The 18,575-nt window shown below is 36.8% G+C and overlaps 1 protein-coding gene across 14 annotated transcripts in view; it reads right to left on the bottom strand.

Annotated features, from left to right (window-relative positions):
* LOC139758191 (SWI/SNF-related matrix-associated actin-dependent regulator of chromatin subfamily E member 1-like) overlaps positions 1–18,575 on the bottom strand; it is a 924,800-nt gene that overhangs the window by 374,811 nt on the left and 531,414 nt on the right. For 10 of the 14 annotated variants that reach the window (XM_071679412.1, XM_071679409.1, XM_071679411.1 and 7 more), the window contains one exon: positions 17,140–17,178. The exons of the other annotated variants lie outside the window; for them this stretch is intronic. In XM_071679412.1, the coding sequence (XP_071535513.1) occupies positions 17,140–17,178 (39 nt within the window). The remainder of the gene's footprint in view (positions 1–17,139; positions 17,179–18,575) is intronic. 14 annotated transcript variants of the gene reach the window in all.

Here is an 18,575-nt window from a genome sequence, read left to right as displayed (position 1 = left end):
CACTGCTCTTCCCCAATCTCATGCTCTGTACATGCCTTCACCCTCTCAATCAACACCCTCCCATATAATTTACCAGGAATACTCAACAAACTTATACCTCTGTAATTTGAGCACTCACTCTTATCCCCTTTGCCTTTGTACAATGGCACTATGCACGCATTCCGCCAATCCTCAGGCACCTCACCATGAGTCATACATACATTAAATAACCTTACCAACCAGTCAACAATACAGTCACCCCCTTTTTTAATAAATTCCACTGCAATACCATCCAAACCTGCTGCCTTGCCGGCTTTCATCTTCCGCAAAGCTTTTACTACCTCTTCTCTGTTTACCAAATCATTTTCCCTAACCCTCTCACTTTGCACACCACCTCGACCAAAACACCCTATATCTGCCACTCTGTCATCAGACACATTCAACAAACCTTCAAAATACTCATTCCATCTCCTTCTCACATCACCACTACTTGTTATCACCTCCCCATTTACGCCCTTCACTGAAGTTCCCATTTGCTCCCTTGTCTTACGCACCCTATTTACCTCCTTCCAGAACATCTTTTTATTCTCCCTAAAATTTACTGATAGTCTCTCACCCCAACTCTCATTTGCCCTTTTTTTCACCTCTTGCACCTTTCTCTTGACCTCCTGTCTCTTTCTTTTATACTTCTCCCACTCACTTGCATTTTTTCCCTGCAAAAATCGTCCAAATGCCTCTCTCTTCTCTTTCACTAATACTCTTACTTCTTCATCCCACCACTCACTACCCTTTCTAAACAGCCCACCTCCCACTCTTCTCATGCCACAAGCATCTTTTGCGCAATCCATCACTGATTCCCTAAATACATCCCATTCCTCCCCCACTCCCCTTACTTCCATTTTTCTCACCTTTTTCCATTCTGTACACAGTCTCTCCTGGTACTTCCCCACACAGGTCTCCTTCCCAAGCTCACTTACTCTCACCACCTTCTTCACCCCAACATTCACTCCTCTTTTCTGAAAACCCATACTAATCTTCACCTTAGCCTCCACAAGATAATGATCAGACATCCCTCCAGTTGCACCTCTCAGCACATTAACATCCAAAAGTCTCTCTTTCGCACGCCTGTCAATTAACACGTAATCCAATAACGCTCTCTGGCCATCTCTCCTACTTAAATAAGTATACTTATGTATATCTCGCTTTTTAAACCAGGTATTCCCAATCATCAGTCCTTTTTCAGCACATAAATCTACAAGCTCTTCACCATTTCCATTTACAACACTGAACACCCCATGCATACCAATTATTCCCTCAACTGCCACATTACTCACCTTTGCATTCAAATCACCCATCACTATAACCCGGTCTCGTGCATCAAAACCGCTAACACACTCATTCAGCTGCTCCCAAAACACTTGCCTCTCATGATCTTTCTTCTCATGCCCAGGTGCATATGCACCAATAATCACCCACCTCTCTCCATCAACTTTCAATTTTACCCATATTAATCGAGAATTTACTTTCTTACATTCTATCACATACTCCCACAACTCCTGTTTCAGGAGTATTGCTACTCCTTCCCTTGCTCTTGTCCTCTCACTAACCCCTGACTTCACTCCCCAGACATTTCCAAACCACTCTTCCCCTTTACCCTTGAGCTTCGTTTCACTCAGAGCCAAAACATCCAGGTTCCTTTCCTCAAACATACTACCTATCTCTCCTTTTTTCACATCTTGGTTACATCCACACACATTTAGGCACCCCACTCTGAGCCTTCGAGGAGGCTGAGCACTCCCCGCGTGACTCCTTCTTCTGTTTCCCATTTTAGAAAGTTAATACAAGGAGGGGAGGATTTCCGGCCCCCCGCTCCCGTCCCCTCTAGTCGCTTTCTACGACACGCGAGGAATACGTGGGAAGTATTCTTTCACCCCTATCCCCAGGGATAATATACATATATATATACATATACACACACACACACATACACACACATACGCACATACACACACACACACACACATACATATATATACAAATGAAAAATGTAAGAAACAATTTAGAAAACAAACTTTTAGCTTGAAATGAATGAAAAAAATGAATGTCACATAATGGTTCAACCTCTGGCTATGGAAAAGGAAATGTACAATTTATTCACACAAACGTCAATAGCAGTTATATATATATATATATATTTATCCCTGGGGATAGGGGAGAAAGAATACTTCCCACGTATTCCCTGCGTGTCATAGAAGGCGACTAAAAGGGAAGGGAGCGGGAGGCTGGAAATCCTCCCCTCTCTTTTTTTTTTTTTTTTAATTTTCCAAAAGAAGGAACAGAAGGGGGCCAAGTGAGGGTATTCCCTCAATGGCCCAGTCCTCTGTTCTTAACGCTACCTCGCTATCGTGGGAAATGGTGAATAGTATAAAAAAAAAAAAAAAATATATACATATTGTTTGTAAAGAGATCATGGTATACTGTTCGGTGATTCTGATGAGCAGGATTAGAAAGAGCACTGAGTTATATAAATAGATGATATATACAAGGGATAATAGTGAAACTGAATGTAAGTTAAAGTTATTTTGGTTTTTAAAGGAGAGGGGCTGTCATAATGTGATATCAGTGAATGGAGAAGCTATAGATCAGTAGGTATTTGGGAGTAACGTTCATTATGGATGGTGGTCAAAGAGACGAAGCTGTGAGTACAGCCCTTTGCAGGAGATAAAAACTAAGTGTGGAAAGGTATAGTGAACAGAAGATATCAAGGGATGGAGTGTGCAAGCGGGCACTTTGCCCACTCACAGATGTGATATGCATATGTATGTAGGTCTAAAGAGGCAAAAAATAAGTGCAACAGAAGTAGATAACTTCCACAGTATGGCTGGAATTAGGAAAGAAAAGTAACAGATATAAGAATGATATGGTGTGAGAAAAAAAATATTAGAAAGTAACTTGGATGAGAGTTTATCAAGACAGTCTGGTCATGAATGCCAAATCAAATGTTCGTTACATAGGAATAAAGTAATGGAACTATTAGTACAAGAAGGTATGGAAGACTGCAGAAGGGATGGCAAAATGCATAGAAAACTGTATAAGGCTTAGGATGTCTCAGATGTGGATGCCAGAGGAATTATATGGGATTGAACATGATGGTAGCATTTTGTATATAGAGGTGTGAATAGAAATGGTCTCATTTGATGAATCAACATGGTGTGAAAAGTGAGACATTAAGATGTACTACTGTCAGTGGGGAAGATCATGTTTCACTTAACACACTATGCATGAGGGTGCATATGAATGACTTGAAAGTCTATATGTACCTGATCAACTCCAAGGAATTGACTGAAGATTTGATTATAAAGATAGATAGACAGACAAATGGCATGTGTATCCATGATATACCTTAACTCTGCAAATAAATGAAACTTAAAATTAGGGTCAAAATATAACATACATTAAGCTAGATCTGATCCATGTCCCCAGCAGTCAATACCAGAATACTTACATTCTTTAAACAAAGAGCATGTTTAAGCCTATGAAAATTTCAGAGGAAAGTCAACAAAAAGGAATTCTAATTTTCTGACACATGAGTTATATCTTGAGAGAAAGACTTCTATCCTCCTAACATGAGATCTACACCTTAATTTCTTGACCTTCACATATCTTTAATTCCACAATATTACTGCTCAATATATGACTTACAGGATGCAATAAATCCAGGAAAGCATGTTAAAAACATTTGAAAATTTTAGTGTCTCATGTTCTGCTGCCTTGAAGTCTTATCCAAAATTCTAAAGGATTTTGTTCTTACGTATACCAAAACAATCTATCTAGTTTCTTAGCATCCTGTAATACAATCCTACAGAAAACACTAGTTTCCTTTATCTCTCGTACTATATTTCAAATGTAACACCAATTAATCTTAATAATAACATGATTCTGAATTCACTGAAAATTTCTAAAATTTCATCAAAACTAATTAATCAAACTGACTGATATGCTCTAGTCACACACATGAAGAGACAGATACCTAACAGAAAATATCATAATGAGTGGATGGCTGTTTAAGGGGCCTTAACCATCTCAGATGGCCAAAAGATGACAATTAGAATATGCAACACTTAACTTCTTACAATTAATCAAACAACCCTACAACCCCTTTTATGGGGCTCCTGCAGCTCCATAGCTGCACAATAATCAGTAGCAGAAAAAGAATGGATTCTTTATTTCTTTTTTAGTAAGATGTTCTTGGATGTGACTGTACAGGGTATTCCTTTCCATCAATTGACAATGAAACAACTTCATTAAAGGTGACTTTTCACTCACAGCATAACCACAAGCACATAGAGTTACCCTGCAACAAATGTAGTTTTATTCTTTTCTAATATTTCCTAAGATTACATAGTCCTACAATGGCATAATTCTTTGAATTCCCTCAGTCTAAATATTTCCCCAAGTCTCCTTTATACATGTGCAGCACTTTGCCCCAAACTCCAGATTTTTAAGATTTATTCTTTTGGTGGTGATTTCATTACTGGTAACTATTTCTTTCACCATGGAGCTTAAGAGAAGCAGCATGGCTTTAACTGCTGAGTTTTTGCTTGCTGTATTTGCATGCTAATCTCTATGTGATAAGGCACCCAAGTTAAACCTCACTTTCCTTGAATTAAATTTGTTCACCTTTAGATCCCCAAACCTTTTTATTGTTCAGTTTCTTTATCTTAATGTCATTCAAACTTTTATATTCTTAAGTGGCTCTTTTCTTCAACTGCCTTAATCATTTTTCTAAGATTCTTTTGGAGTTCCCTTGGTTTTTGTTTCAATAAACCCTTTGTGCATGGGATTCAAGACATAAGAAACAAATCAGTAAGAGTGAGGCATTATAGTGATGAAGGACAAAACAGTATCTCTTGGTTATAAAGAAAATCAATAGCAGGCATTGCAAATCCTACATCTAAGTAAAACTGGATGAAGATTGGGACCATGTCTACTGCAAATGAGTGTTACATTTCCTTATAATTTTTCCAAGGAAATTCATGCTTTTAATGACCATCCTCAAAAAGTGAGGTGGTTAAAGCCCCTTATGAGCAGGTGAGAAAGATGATGTCAGCAAATACTCAAAAACACAGAAAAAATGCATATACTACATCAAGAAAAACACTTCTATCAAATTATGCTTTAAAAAAAAAACAGTCTTGAACAGGAGACTTAATTTTGTACTAACCATAGTTTTGGGTTTAACAAACATGTAATTCATAACCTGTGAAAGCTAACACCTGGACAATAATTAATGCAAGCTAAGTTTTGAAAACAAGTTGGTTGCCCACTCCCTAAATGAATGGCAGTTAAAATTCTTTGATCCGCTTTTACACTGATTAAGACTAAGCTATCAGGTGCTGAACTGCCACTGATATACATATTCCATTATGAACAAGATTACAAAGAATTTTGCTTTTACAAAAATATTGTTTCAAATAAGAGACTTTTTTGTACTAGATATAAATCTGGGTTTACAAAACATGCAATTCATGACCTATCAGAAATGATAATTGGATAATCATTAAATGGGAGCCAAAATTCCAAAATGGGTTGAATGCCCCCTCCCCATTAGAATAGCAGCTAAAATTCTTTGATTTGCTTTAAACTGATCACAACTAAACAATCGTGCTGAGCTGCCTGATATGGGCAGTTATACCCTTCTCAATTTCAATACTTGTAAACCCCAATGAGATAGCTTTCAACCATGTTTTTGCCTAGAGAAAGTTTTCACAGAAAACTTTGTCTTCAAAAATTTCTGTTGAAGTAATGGCCTACTGTGCCTACCACAAGACCACAGTAGCTAATTAAATCATTTTTGTAGTTAGATCTGGTGATTTTCCATTTCATCTGGACAGTTTTGGCCTTTAGTAACATGAGAGAAATCTAGAGATTTCATGTAAAGTCAATTAACAAATCTTGTGACTTATATACTTATTCACATGAATGAGCAATCTGTCAGTAAACTTTAAAATACAGATGAATGAAATTCTAAGAATACCACAATTTCACCTCTTTTGGTTTTACATTAAACATGCCTAATCCACAAGTACAGGTCATCCCTGGTAAACATGAGGGTCGCATTACTCGGAAGGGCACTTTTTAACAAAATTACTTGAAATGGAACCATTCTTTCAAGTGAAATCCATACATAAAGGCTTTATTTACCTTGAAATTCAAAAATATCTTTTACAATAAAACAAAAACTGATGTATGGTACAGTACATGGGTAGCCTGTGACATATATTTTGACCTTGCAATGTGTACCATACTGTTCTTATGGCCATACAAGGAAAGCCAAATGTTATTCCAATTTCCACTGCATACTGTCCAGCATCAAAATGGTTCATCACATTTAATTTCATTTCAAGCATAATGCTTTTTCTTGATTTGTTACTGGTACAAGGCTCACACTTGTCATTTGTTGGGTGTTTTTGATTCATAACACTGGTCAACAAAATTTATACTTTTTTTGCCCATGAACTAAAATAGGTAGATGTTAAAGCACTTTTTACACTAAATTTGAATCTATTTTTAGAATTTTTCTATCAGGCATGGTTTAAAAGTGACAGAGCTATTAAATTTTACAATAAGTGTATATTACTCATAAATAAGGCTGGTATTACACTTAAAAACTTACCCCTAAAATGTAGAAGTGTACAATTTTGGCTATATATGGCCACAGGAACATCCCTCAAGTGCCCAGCAGTAACCTGCCAACACAGAGGGGGTCCACTTTCCTTAGTATCACTTTTCCATGTCCAAAATGCCCTGGTGAAATCTTTACTCACTACTGACTGCCCCAAGATTTTCCAGGAAAAAGTCTAAGTGCAAGTCCAAAAAATTTATTCTTCGACTCCTATTGCACCCTAGAGATTCACATGAAGTTAACAGATCTTTTACAACATCACAGTAGTTTTCTGATCTGTCATTCCCCCAAAAATCTTTGCAGACTCTCTTAAATGACAACCAAGCAATTTTTCAACTTCATTTACCTCTTCATCAAACTTTTCATCTAGAAATAGTTCCCTGATCTGTGTTCCTACAAAAATACCCTCCTTGATTTTTGCATCACTTATTCTGGGGAATTTATTCCTCAAATATGTGAATCACTGGCCAGCTTTATCCACACCTTTGACAAAGTTTTTCATCAGCCAAGCTTAATGTGCAAAGGAGGCAGATAAATTTTCTCAGGATCGACAAGAGGAATATTGATGACATTCTTCTTTAATGGAGTCAGTGATGTTCATTTCAGCCACAATTTCTTTACAAAATGATTTTTCTTGTCCTGGCTGTCCCACTCACAGAGGAAACAACAGAACTTCATGTACACAAGTAGCATTTCCACTAAAAGTGCCACAACCTTCAGATCACCACATACATTCCACTTAAAGTCCCCATAATTAATTATTTCCAAAAGAGGCTTCATGTTACCAAACGATTCCTTCATGTTAGCTGCATGAGCCAGGGGAACAGAGGGGACTTTATTTCCATTGTGGAGTAGAACTGCTCCCAAGTTTACTTTTGATGGGTCAGTAAAAAAGTGCCATTCATCTGTTATATTCATGGACAAGTGCTTCCATAACAGAACGAACATCATTGCAAAACACCAGACCATCTTCAAGGGAGAAAAATTCTTTGAAAACAACATGGTGATCATGATAAAGACAAATTTTACTTTTATTTGGAAAAGATTCCAGTCCTTTAACTGGAAACCCAAAAGTCTGGCTTGTTTCTTAAAAAATCTAAATCATTGAATAGATCATTAAGATCTCAGCTCAGCAAAGGTGGTTCACATGAAGAAGAGCTTGCTTCAAATGTTAGATCCATATTGTCCTCTATTTGGTCTACTTTCTCATCATCCGACTCATTGTCACTCAGAGCCATGTTTACTGGAGGCTCTGGGACAGGTAATTCCTGACTATGACATTTAACAGTATGCTTGAATTTTGATGTTATAACATTCATATTTGTCAGGCAGAAGTAGCAATGCAAAGCACAATCTCTGGGTTCTTTCCAGGCTATAGGAAAGGCAAAAGGCATTCAGTGTGAACCTTTGCCCATGGTGTGAGAAGCCTGACACATATGAAAACAAATATGGAAGGCCCAACTTTTATCCTGGTCACCCACTTTACCACTAAAGTAATGCTCAAAGCATTTTTTAATGAGTGGTGTGAAAGAATGTTTTTGTGATATGAATGTCAATTCACTGCAGATGTAACAGAAAGAATTTGGACTATCTACACAGTTTCTTGACATTATAATGGTGGATGAGGTATCAGCACAACACTTGAATACAAAGAAGCACAATCTGTCAACAGAGTGGAAAAGACACTGTTTATCTAATGAGTTCTAGCCTGCTACTGACAGGAGTGGGAACTGTCTGAATGTTTCAACATTTCCAGTCATGTGTGCCCCCCGTGACTCATTTATCAAGGTTTGTACTTTCGAAAAGAAGCTATTGCAATTCACAAATAATAAAAATAGCTAAGTTGGTTAAACTAGAGCACTGGTACATATGTAGTGTACATAACGATGTGCAAGTATGCTGGAATAAAAAATTATGGGTGATAGAGAAATTCTGAAAACATATTTGGATTCAGCCAGCAAAAATACATAAACATTTTTTCCATGGGACAAAATCTTTGTTGACCAATATAATTGGGGAATCATAACTATATATCATAATACAGTGTAAATGTAGCCTAGAATGTACTCCACATTGACACAATGGTGTCCTAAGGAAACTCCTGGATGAAGCAGCATGTAATGCAACCAAAAAATTATTTCTACAATATGGTGTAAAGTCATTTGCTTGGCGCCCACTTCAAAATCAACATAACTGCAGGGCTTTGCAACTTAAAAGCAGAACTTTGCAGCTTAGAGCAAACCAATACCCTAACTGATTCATGGTATGAAAGCAAAACAGCATGAACTGAGACAATGTAATACAAATCCTACTTGAATTATGATGCACTGGCAGAGCAGGATCCCACATAAGAAAATCATTTCTTCTCATGATCAATTCATTGTGCACACTTCTGTGCAGATACTTTACTACCGTACTGTAAATCAATTTTGTCCATTTCAAAGTGCAATATCTAACTTGTATATACTTGAAGCGTGTTTTACACAAACAGCAATCACTGCTTGACTCTAAAGTATATGTACAGTATATAGTGTGTGCATCAGGTGTAATCAATATGCAAGATGAACTGAATCCTAATCATGTCTATCAAATTAGCATCCTCTTCTCATTTTCCTTTTTGCCGAGTGGAAGGTTATTAATTCAAAAGTAAAAGTAGATATCCTCGGGCATCCTGAACATTATTATCATGACAAATATTATTAGTTCAACAAACATGGCTGATTCTACTAAGTATCCTATCAAGATATATACAAAATATATTTCATGTAGTCAGGATGATAAGCCCTTAACAGCTGTAAAATTGCATCATTTGCAGACTCTTGCAAAAGAAATGATGATCTCAATGAGTGCATGGGCTGAAGACCAGACAAAATAATGTATTACATTTAGGATAAAGGTGGTTCAAGAGGAAGCAGGAAGTATCTTTAAAGATTTTGAAAATGAAGGTGAATTATCTTCCACTGAAACTTTTAAAGCAAATTTTTGAGTTCAAGAGAAAGCAGGAAGTATCTTTAAAGATTCTGAAAATGAAGGTGAATCATCCTCCACTGAAACTTTTAAACCAAATTTTGGCTGATTTGAGCATTTTAATGAAAGGGATGAGTTGCTTAATCTGAATTAACTGATGAGAATACAATTACTGATTCTGAGGTAGCAGAAGTACATTCTGAAGCTCTAAAGGCTATCACTGAGCAAAGACATTATTTACCAAGCTAGGTCTTCAGTATTGATGAAAATGGCAACTATCAAAAAAAAAAAAACTCAAAGAGCTTATAAAAAGGTAGACTAAAAAAAAATTTATTTCCAACTGCTGCTCTGCTGCAGAAATTTTTTTATTAAAATAAGCATCATGCGCATATCCCTGCTACTCCTTGACAATGCCCTTAATCATCCCATTAAATTAAACGATTTGTCTAATCATAATGGTGTCCATATCTTCCAATGAACACAGCAACTATATTCATCCTAGGAATCGTGGTGTAATCCTGACATCCAAGGTACAGTATATTACCTAAGGGGAGCATTTGCTCAGCTTACTCATGAAATGCAAGCAGATGACAAGTCAAAGATCCAAAAGTTCTGGAAAAATTATGCATCCCATATAAAAAGTACAAAGTCACAGGATGAGACTTAGCAGGCAACAGTAAAAGATGAAGTTAATTATGGCCTGGCTGTGAGGAGAACTTCATATACTTTATGCCTTGATCTAAAATCATAGATAATGATAATGAGCTTTGGTGAAGTGGTTGAGTTAAACTCTTTATGTACAGCTCTCTCAAATAAAAAACTGCTTAAGTTGGAAGTAATAAAAGGAGGAAGAGGAGGAATGCTGTCACTAGGCTGAATCAGGGAATATGAAGCAGTCTGGGGAAATCACACTATGGTCTGAGACAAATGACTGCAAATGAATGATGACCTCTTGTTTCAGCACATTATATTCATCTGATTCTGGTGCTCCTGACCCAGGATCACTTTTAAGGAGCTCCTGCAGCTTCAGGACAGCACTTTAAGCAGGAATATGATGGACTCTTTTGGAGCAAGGAGGTCCTTCATTGGATTGTACTCCATTACATCCATTGACGATGATACAGCTTCCCTAAAGGTGACTTCTCACTTTTGGTGATGAAACACAACAAACATGACAAGAAAAGAAAATGATGAAAACAAAAATAACACTACACTGGATGCTGAGGCTCCTGAGAGCAAAATTAATGAAAGAAGAGAGAAATGATCAGGAAAACACGCTAAAAATAAATGAAAGATTTCATACACAAAAGTAAGCTAAAATGATAATTTGAGAGAAAAGTTACATAATTTTCTTTGGAAATATCATGACAACATTCTTTGACAGAATATAAGAGACAGCTCATAGTTTAGTACAACTAAAGAAAAAATATTGTGGAACAAAAAAGAAATACAAAGATAAGGATGAACACGAAAAAAATGCAAAAATTAAATGAGAGTGGCAAATAAGCAAAATCAGGATTGAAGAGCTTCAAAAGAAAACGGAATGCCGAGTTAATGTTACTGTGAATATGGAAAAAAAAAAGAACAAATCGACTTTAATTCATAAACAGCACATAAAAGTAGCTAAAAATATAATTCTCAAATATAATCAAAGAAAAGACATACAAAAAAGACTACATCATAATAGTATCAAAATGACCTCAATAAAATTTGCAGAATGTCAAGAAATCAATATTATTCTGTATTCAGTACAAGAAACACTGGCAATGTCAATATGATTAGAATGCAATCACAGGTGTCAAAGCACATGAAAATTACAAAGATAGCAACAAACCTAAATGATAAGACTCAACATTAAGACCAGATGGAATTCCAGCAATCTTCTAACAAAAAAGGCAAAACAGGTTACTACCAAAACCAATAATTTTACTACTCAGATGGAAAATAGATAATAGCAATACATTGGAAATCCCTATAATAACCCATGTTACCAATAAACAAACAAGGATCTAAGCCTCTCCTGTAGCAATGTAGAATTCTAAGTTTGACTTCACACGTAATAGATGTGTATAAAAGAGTGGTTTAGAAACATATCAAAACAATGAACAATAACTACCGGACATTAATAAAGGCCAACAAGGTCTGTACCAAGTAAAAATACACAAGTGCAGCTCATATGACTTCAATCTAATGAAAGATATTTTTCTTATTTCGTAACTTTCCTCTTACTTTGTACTTGGATCCACACTACAACCTCACAGCAACAAATTTACTGGATTAGCAGAATGTACTGAGACTGCAGAGAACTGTCACTGCTTGATGTTTTCAATGACCTGTTTCACTGCAAAATGCTTTTTTAACAGAAAAGTATTGAACAGAAGGAAAATAAGAAAAGCCAAATTTCTTTGCACTGGGAACAAACGATATGTATTAGTTTGTTCATATCCAATTTTGGGAAGCAAAAGACATTTCTGAACCTGACCTCCTTAAACATTGTTTCTTTAACCTATCTGTCCACAAAATTCATTTCCAGAAGCAATCCCAAGCCATATGAATTTTCTCGTAACATACGAAAATAGTATTTGGTCCTTTTGTAATACTTCTTTGTCAAATCAATACTATAAAGCTTCTATACTTAGCATTAATTTTTTTTTTTTTTTTATACTTTGTCGCTGTCTCCCGCGTTTGCGAGGTAGCGCAAGGAAACAGACGAAAGAAATGGCTCAACCCCCCCCATACACATGTACATACACACGTCCACACACGGAAATATACATACCTACACAGCTTTCCATGGTTTACCCCGGACGCTTCACATGCCTTGATTCAATCCACTGACAGCACGTCAACCCCGGTATACCACATCGCTCCAATTCACTCTATTCCTTGCCCTCCTTTCACCCTCCTGCATGTTCAGGCCCCGATCACACAAAATCTTTTTCACTCCATCTTTCCACCTCCAATTTGGTCTCCCTCTTCTCGTTCCCTCCACCTCCGACACATATATCCTCTTGGTCAATCTTTCCTCACTCATTCTCTCCATGTGCCCAAACCATTTCAAAACACCCTCTTCTGCTCTCTCAACCACGCTCTTTTTATTTCCACACATCTCTCTTACCCTTACGTTACTTACTCGATCAAACCACCTCACACCACACATTGTCCTCAAACATCTCATTTCCAGCACATCCATCCTCCTGCGCACAACTCTATCCATAGCCCACGCCTCGCAACCATACAACATTGTTGGAACTACTATTCCTTCAAACATACCCATTTTTGCTTTCCGGGATAATGTTCTCGACTTCCACACATTTTTCAAGGCTCCCAAAATTTTCGCCCCCTCCCCCACCCTATGATCCACTTCCGCTTCCATGGTTCCATCCGCTGACAGATCCACTCCCAGATATCTAAAACACTTCACTTCCTCCACTTTTTCACCATTCAAACTCACCTCCCAATTGACTTGACCCTCAACCCTACTGTACCTAATAACCTTGCTCTTATTCACATTTACTCTTAACTTTCTTCTTCCACACACTTTACCAAACTCCGTCACCAGCTTCTGCAGTTTCTCACATGAATCCGCCACCAGCGCTGTATCATCAGCGAACAACAACTGACTCACTTCCCAAGCTCTCTCATCCCCAACAGACTTCATACTTGCCCCTCTTTCCAAGACTCTTGCATTTACCTCCCTAACAACCCCATCCATAAACAAATTAAACAACCATGGAGACATCACACACCCCTGCCGCAAACCTACATTCACTGAGAACCAATCACTTTCCTCTCTTCCTACACGTACACATGCCTTACATCCTCGATAAAAACTTTTCACTGCTTCTAACAACTTGCCTCCAACACCATATATTCTTAATACCTTCCACAGAGCATCTCTATCAACTCTATCATATGCCTTCTCCAGATCCATAAATGCTACATACAAATCCATTTGCTTTTCTAAGTATTTCTCACATACATTCTTCAAAGCAAACACCTGATCCACACATCCTCTACCACTTCTGAAACCACACTGCTCTTCCCCAATCTGAACTTAGCATTAATACTTCTTAAAAAATAATGTAAAAAATCAAAATTACGTACATATAGTCTGATCCTTACAGGATGGAATCAATTTCCTTAAGTGTAAAATCTTCTTGCTCATTACACCAATAATGATGAATAAAAGATGTGAAAAGTATAAAGGGCCAAAATTGAAAGAATGCTAAGCAGCCACATGCTGCAAACTCATAAGCAATCATCAAAAACAGTATATACATCATTAGTAAATAGTAAATGGTATGAAAAAATTAAGGTGCTGGATCAAAAGGGACACTAAACAGGCGTATGCTGCCAACTCATAAACACACATCAAAACTATTTGAAAAAATCTTGATATATCATTATCTTTGCATTACAATAAAAAATAAACCCTTATACAGCATATCTTAACATTGCAATTTCCATAAATTGTGCACATAATCTTGAAAACAAAGTAAAATGAGATAAGAGATGAATGAATCAGTGCGATGGTAGTGGCAGGCAGATTGCGGGGTCATACATAAGTCTGCCACTGCATGGGTGCAGTACCTTATGGGATCATGATGCTATTTCCTGGCTGGGGAAGTACTGGCAAACAGAATACGTAAAAACTATTTTTGAAAGTTGTGGACTTTCAACGTACCATATTTAGCATAAATGAAAAACAGACTTTCATCACAAATTTCATCCACAGGATTAAGATTAATCCTGAATGAAAAAGAGATGAATGGATGGATTCATGAGAACACATTCAAAGCAATAGCTGGTGTAACTAGTAACTACATGGGCTTGGTGCAACCCTAACCTTTTTAATTTAAGGGTAGCTCAGCACAAATGTTAATCAAGATAGACCTCAATTCTAATGGGAATAAGTTGTTGAGAATAGCAGATAACTTTGTATTTAGGATCTGGCTTCCATTTTATGTTTGTCTGGCTACCACTTTGGACTAATCATAAAAAGCATGTTTCCACAATGTCTCGAGAAGAGAAATTACTCAAATGTTGTAACAGCAAGATAAGTGCTGTTTCAGTCCTACTGAAAAACACTTTTATGAACTACTGCCTTGGATAACAAAATGAAGTCTATACAACAAATTTCAAAAGTATACCACATATACTCAACCCCATACTGTGACCTCAATAAAATCTTCCTTAACTTTCATGGAATGAAGCCCTAAAAGCAACATTCAAACCATCTGTAATGTCTTTTCATGTCGATTTGGCCATTACATACACAAGATCTTCTGCCTAATGGTTAAACTAAATATTAAAACTAAGAGGGCTGATACACTGATCATTTAAAATAGCAAAAGCATAAGTACAGAACCAAGACAAAGTGAAGAGTGATAAAAGTATAGGGAAATAAGATAAATAAATGAATTACTACAAAGTCTGAAGAACAAACTGGCTTCTGGAAACATGTGCCTTATCACCATAATGCACAACACCATGTGACCAGAGGATAGCTACTTTGATGCAGGAGAGGATCTTTTTTCGGGATTGCTGGGAAATTAAATCTCCAAATTCCTATACAGTTCACAAATTAATCAACTACAGTTCCCATAAAAAGAAAGGCTCTACTGACTTTGTTTAACTTGGAAAATTCACACAAAATCCCACTTCTATTCACTTTTACTGTCACAACTTTGGACCAACTTAGCAATTCAAATCTCACTTCATATGCTTAACACATCATGTCACAAGGGCAGGTGGCAAGAAGTACCCAAAGGTCTAACCCTCCCAACAATCCAGAGAAAAGAATCTAAATGTCAAAACAGGTTTACACTGAAAGAAGATCTGTCACTAGCAAGACTGCCAAACTGAGAAGGTAAAGGAAAGAATGGGAGATAAGCTAACCCTCCAAAATAATCCTTTCTATGAGGGAAGCAAAACATGATTTTACTACATCATAACGGGTTACATGGGCTGCATGTTATAAACATAAGACAACAATGATATAGCAATAAAAGAATGAGAGAAAAAGTCCTACAGTTAGCATACTGTAATTCCAAATCTCATGAATTAGGAAGATACAAGTTGCCAGGGCACACAAACTTCAGTAAATTCTTACATTTCTATCACCTTAGTTTCATGGTTACGGCTTTAAGATTTTTTTTAATATGACCATAAATGCCCTTCTCTGTGAAGTCCATCATTACATGTGACCCTTTACCTAGGGCTACAGAAAAACTAAACAAAAAAGGAAATTAAGATAAAATATTACTGAAGGGAGCAGGTCCTTTGCTAATTCTGCAGGTTCTTTGATTCATAACTGCCCTCAAGAATGACAGCGCTAGGGCCACCTTATTTTGCTGCCATCTCATTTGGGTAATACATGTTTTCATTTACTTGGTTTCAATCTATTTAGTTTAGCTCTATTCCTAAGTAGGAGTAATATCTTTATGTACAGAGTGCCTTATGTACTCTGTTACTGATTATTTCATGGAGTTACAAGTGTTAGACTGGTCAACATAACCCCATTTTCCCTAACTAGTTTTAGTACCTGTAGCTTTGCAAAACTTAAGTTTCATTTGTCAACTAAAATCTAACCTTAAAAACCTCCTTTCAGTATTAAGAGGTAAAAGACTACTGTATTTTCAAAGAATACATAATGTTGAAGCCCATGTAGCTTTTAACATATGTCACCTATCTAGATGAACAGCATAAGAAGCTTTTCACTTCCAACTGGAACACCCTTGAGTCAACACTTCTAAAAGGACACTCCTTGATATTCTGCACACATGAAACCTCTAAATCTGGAGCCTCCATTATCTTTTGGGAATGCATAAGCTCACCATCAACTTGGAGAAAATTAAGCCTCCAAGTATGTGGTACCTTACGCAACCAGTCAAATGAGGCTTTAAAATAAACTTTCATTACGCTTGCTTGACCTAAGAGCAAGTCATATTCTTCCTGAAAAGGTAATTAACCATCTTTATGAGAAATGGAGTAAATAAGGGGGAAGGATTCTTAGATCACAATACTGTACCTTCACAATTGTTAACAAGTAATGAAAATTTTGAATAAGTGACTTTCTTGCTAATGCTTAAATATCATTCAGTTACCCTAATTAAAGCTAAAATAAAAGCAAACTGGGAAGCTACAGCAAGGGCCTGAATGAACCCTTTCAAGAAAATCTCCAGTCTTATCTGTAAACCTGGCAGGGTAAGCATTTACCTTTAAATGAAGACTAAAATGGAAAATCCCTAATACTGAAAGATATTATACACCAGACTGGGACTAGCTGGATTTCTTCACACAACTGTCAAAGATGATTGTACACTGGGACTACACTTGACTACCTTTGATTCCCACACATGAATAAGTACTCACTCATAGATGAATGAGGCCAAGGTATACCTTCCAAGGAAGGTATAAGCGAGACTGGACCCTATAACCAGTGGCTTAGTAAGGCTCTCAAACAAATGATACCCTGTTAAACAAATTCAATAGCAATGACAAACCTTCATTCATGGACACAGTCCTACACTTCTGTGACGAGGCTGTAATAAAAGAAAATATTAACCTGAACTCAATACTATACATATTCAAAATTCTATAAATCCAAACCAAACTGATGTATAATCCTCATGTGCACAAAGTTACTGTGCTTTATGAAGTACTGAAACACTGATAAGAAATGCTTTTTTTCCAAAATAAAAAAAATTGTGAAATCAAAATAAATGACAATGAAGGATAACTGAGGAAAAAATTGGTATGGGAACAATTCTGAAAATCTGATTGGGTCTTAGTAACAGGAGGGATGACCATGGATAAGGAGGGAAACATGACCCTCCCAGAAAAGAAACAGAAAAAAATGTCTCTGATACATATTAGCAGGAGTAAAAAGATAAATGATTCCCATCTCTTCCAAGCTAAGAAAGAAACAACCAATGTTAGGCTTAAAAGATCTAAAAAGAGAGAGTAAAAATTGCAATACAACTTTTCTCTAACAGCTACCCACATAACTAATTTCCCTGAAATACATAACCATATAATCAATTTCCCTTCACTGCCACTGTACATGGATCATCTATGAAAAGACCAACAATAACATATCTTCCATCAAAGACACAAAGGCTGATGCTCAAAGGACTTCCAACATTATATATAACTACAAGAGAGCTGTCTGACACCAACTAATTAGAGTGAATCAGGGAACACACTTAACTAGTCAGTAAAAATAATAACTGCTTTTAATGCCAAAATTCACTAAGTAAGCATTCAAACCTTGCTCTACTTTTCAGAAAAAAAGTTAAAGATGTTCCATGGAAATAGAGGAAATCAGAAACTTAATATCTAACCACAAAGCTAGAATGTGATCATATTGATAGAAAAAAAGCAAAACTAATCCTGGAAGATACTACTACTACTACTACTCTCCAGGTATGAGGAGGGTTAGTGATGGCAAAATTATGAGTAAACAATGCTGCAGCTGTTATGATTCCCATCCCTGGACCTAGATGCCATTTCTCCTTTCTGCTTCACCTAGAAGCAAATTGTTTGTAATCAACCTACAAACACATTCTACCTCACACACAATGCTTTACTACAAGAAACTGACATGATTTTTATTTTTCCAATGTTAAATGATATAAAATAACTGGAAACACACTCAAACAATGTACAATGTTTCTACACTGTCAAATTTGACTGGTACCAACAGTCAGACTCCTGGCTCATTCTCAAGGTGCCCTTGAATGCCATCATGTGCATGGGCTTCATCCCATCTCTATCATTGCTGCTGACTCCACTCTGCTGAACAAAATCTGTCTGCCTACTCTCCTTATCTCCCTCTCTCTGAAACCCACTTATCCATTGCTGCCTCTCCCCTACACTACCAAAACTCTAATTTTATTCTCTACTATTGTCTCCACTCTAAGGGTGATGTCAGATCACA

The sequence above is a fragment of the Panulirus ornatus genome, chromosome 29 (assembly GCF_036320965.1).
Source record: "Panulirus ornatus isolate Po-2019 chromosome 29, ASM3632096v1, whole genome shotgun sequence".
NCBI lineage: Eukaryota > Metazoa > Arthropoda > Malacostraca > Decapoda > Palinuridae > Panulirus > Panulirus ornatus.
Note: the sequence above shows the minus strand (reverse complement) of the source record. Positions and strands in the feature narration are given on the sequence as shown.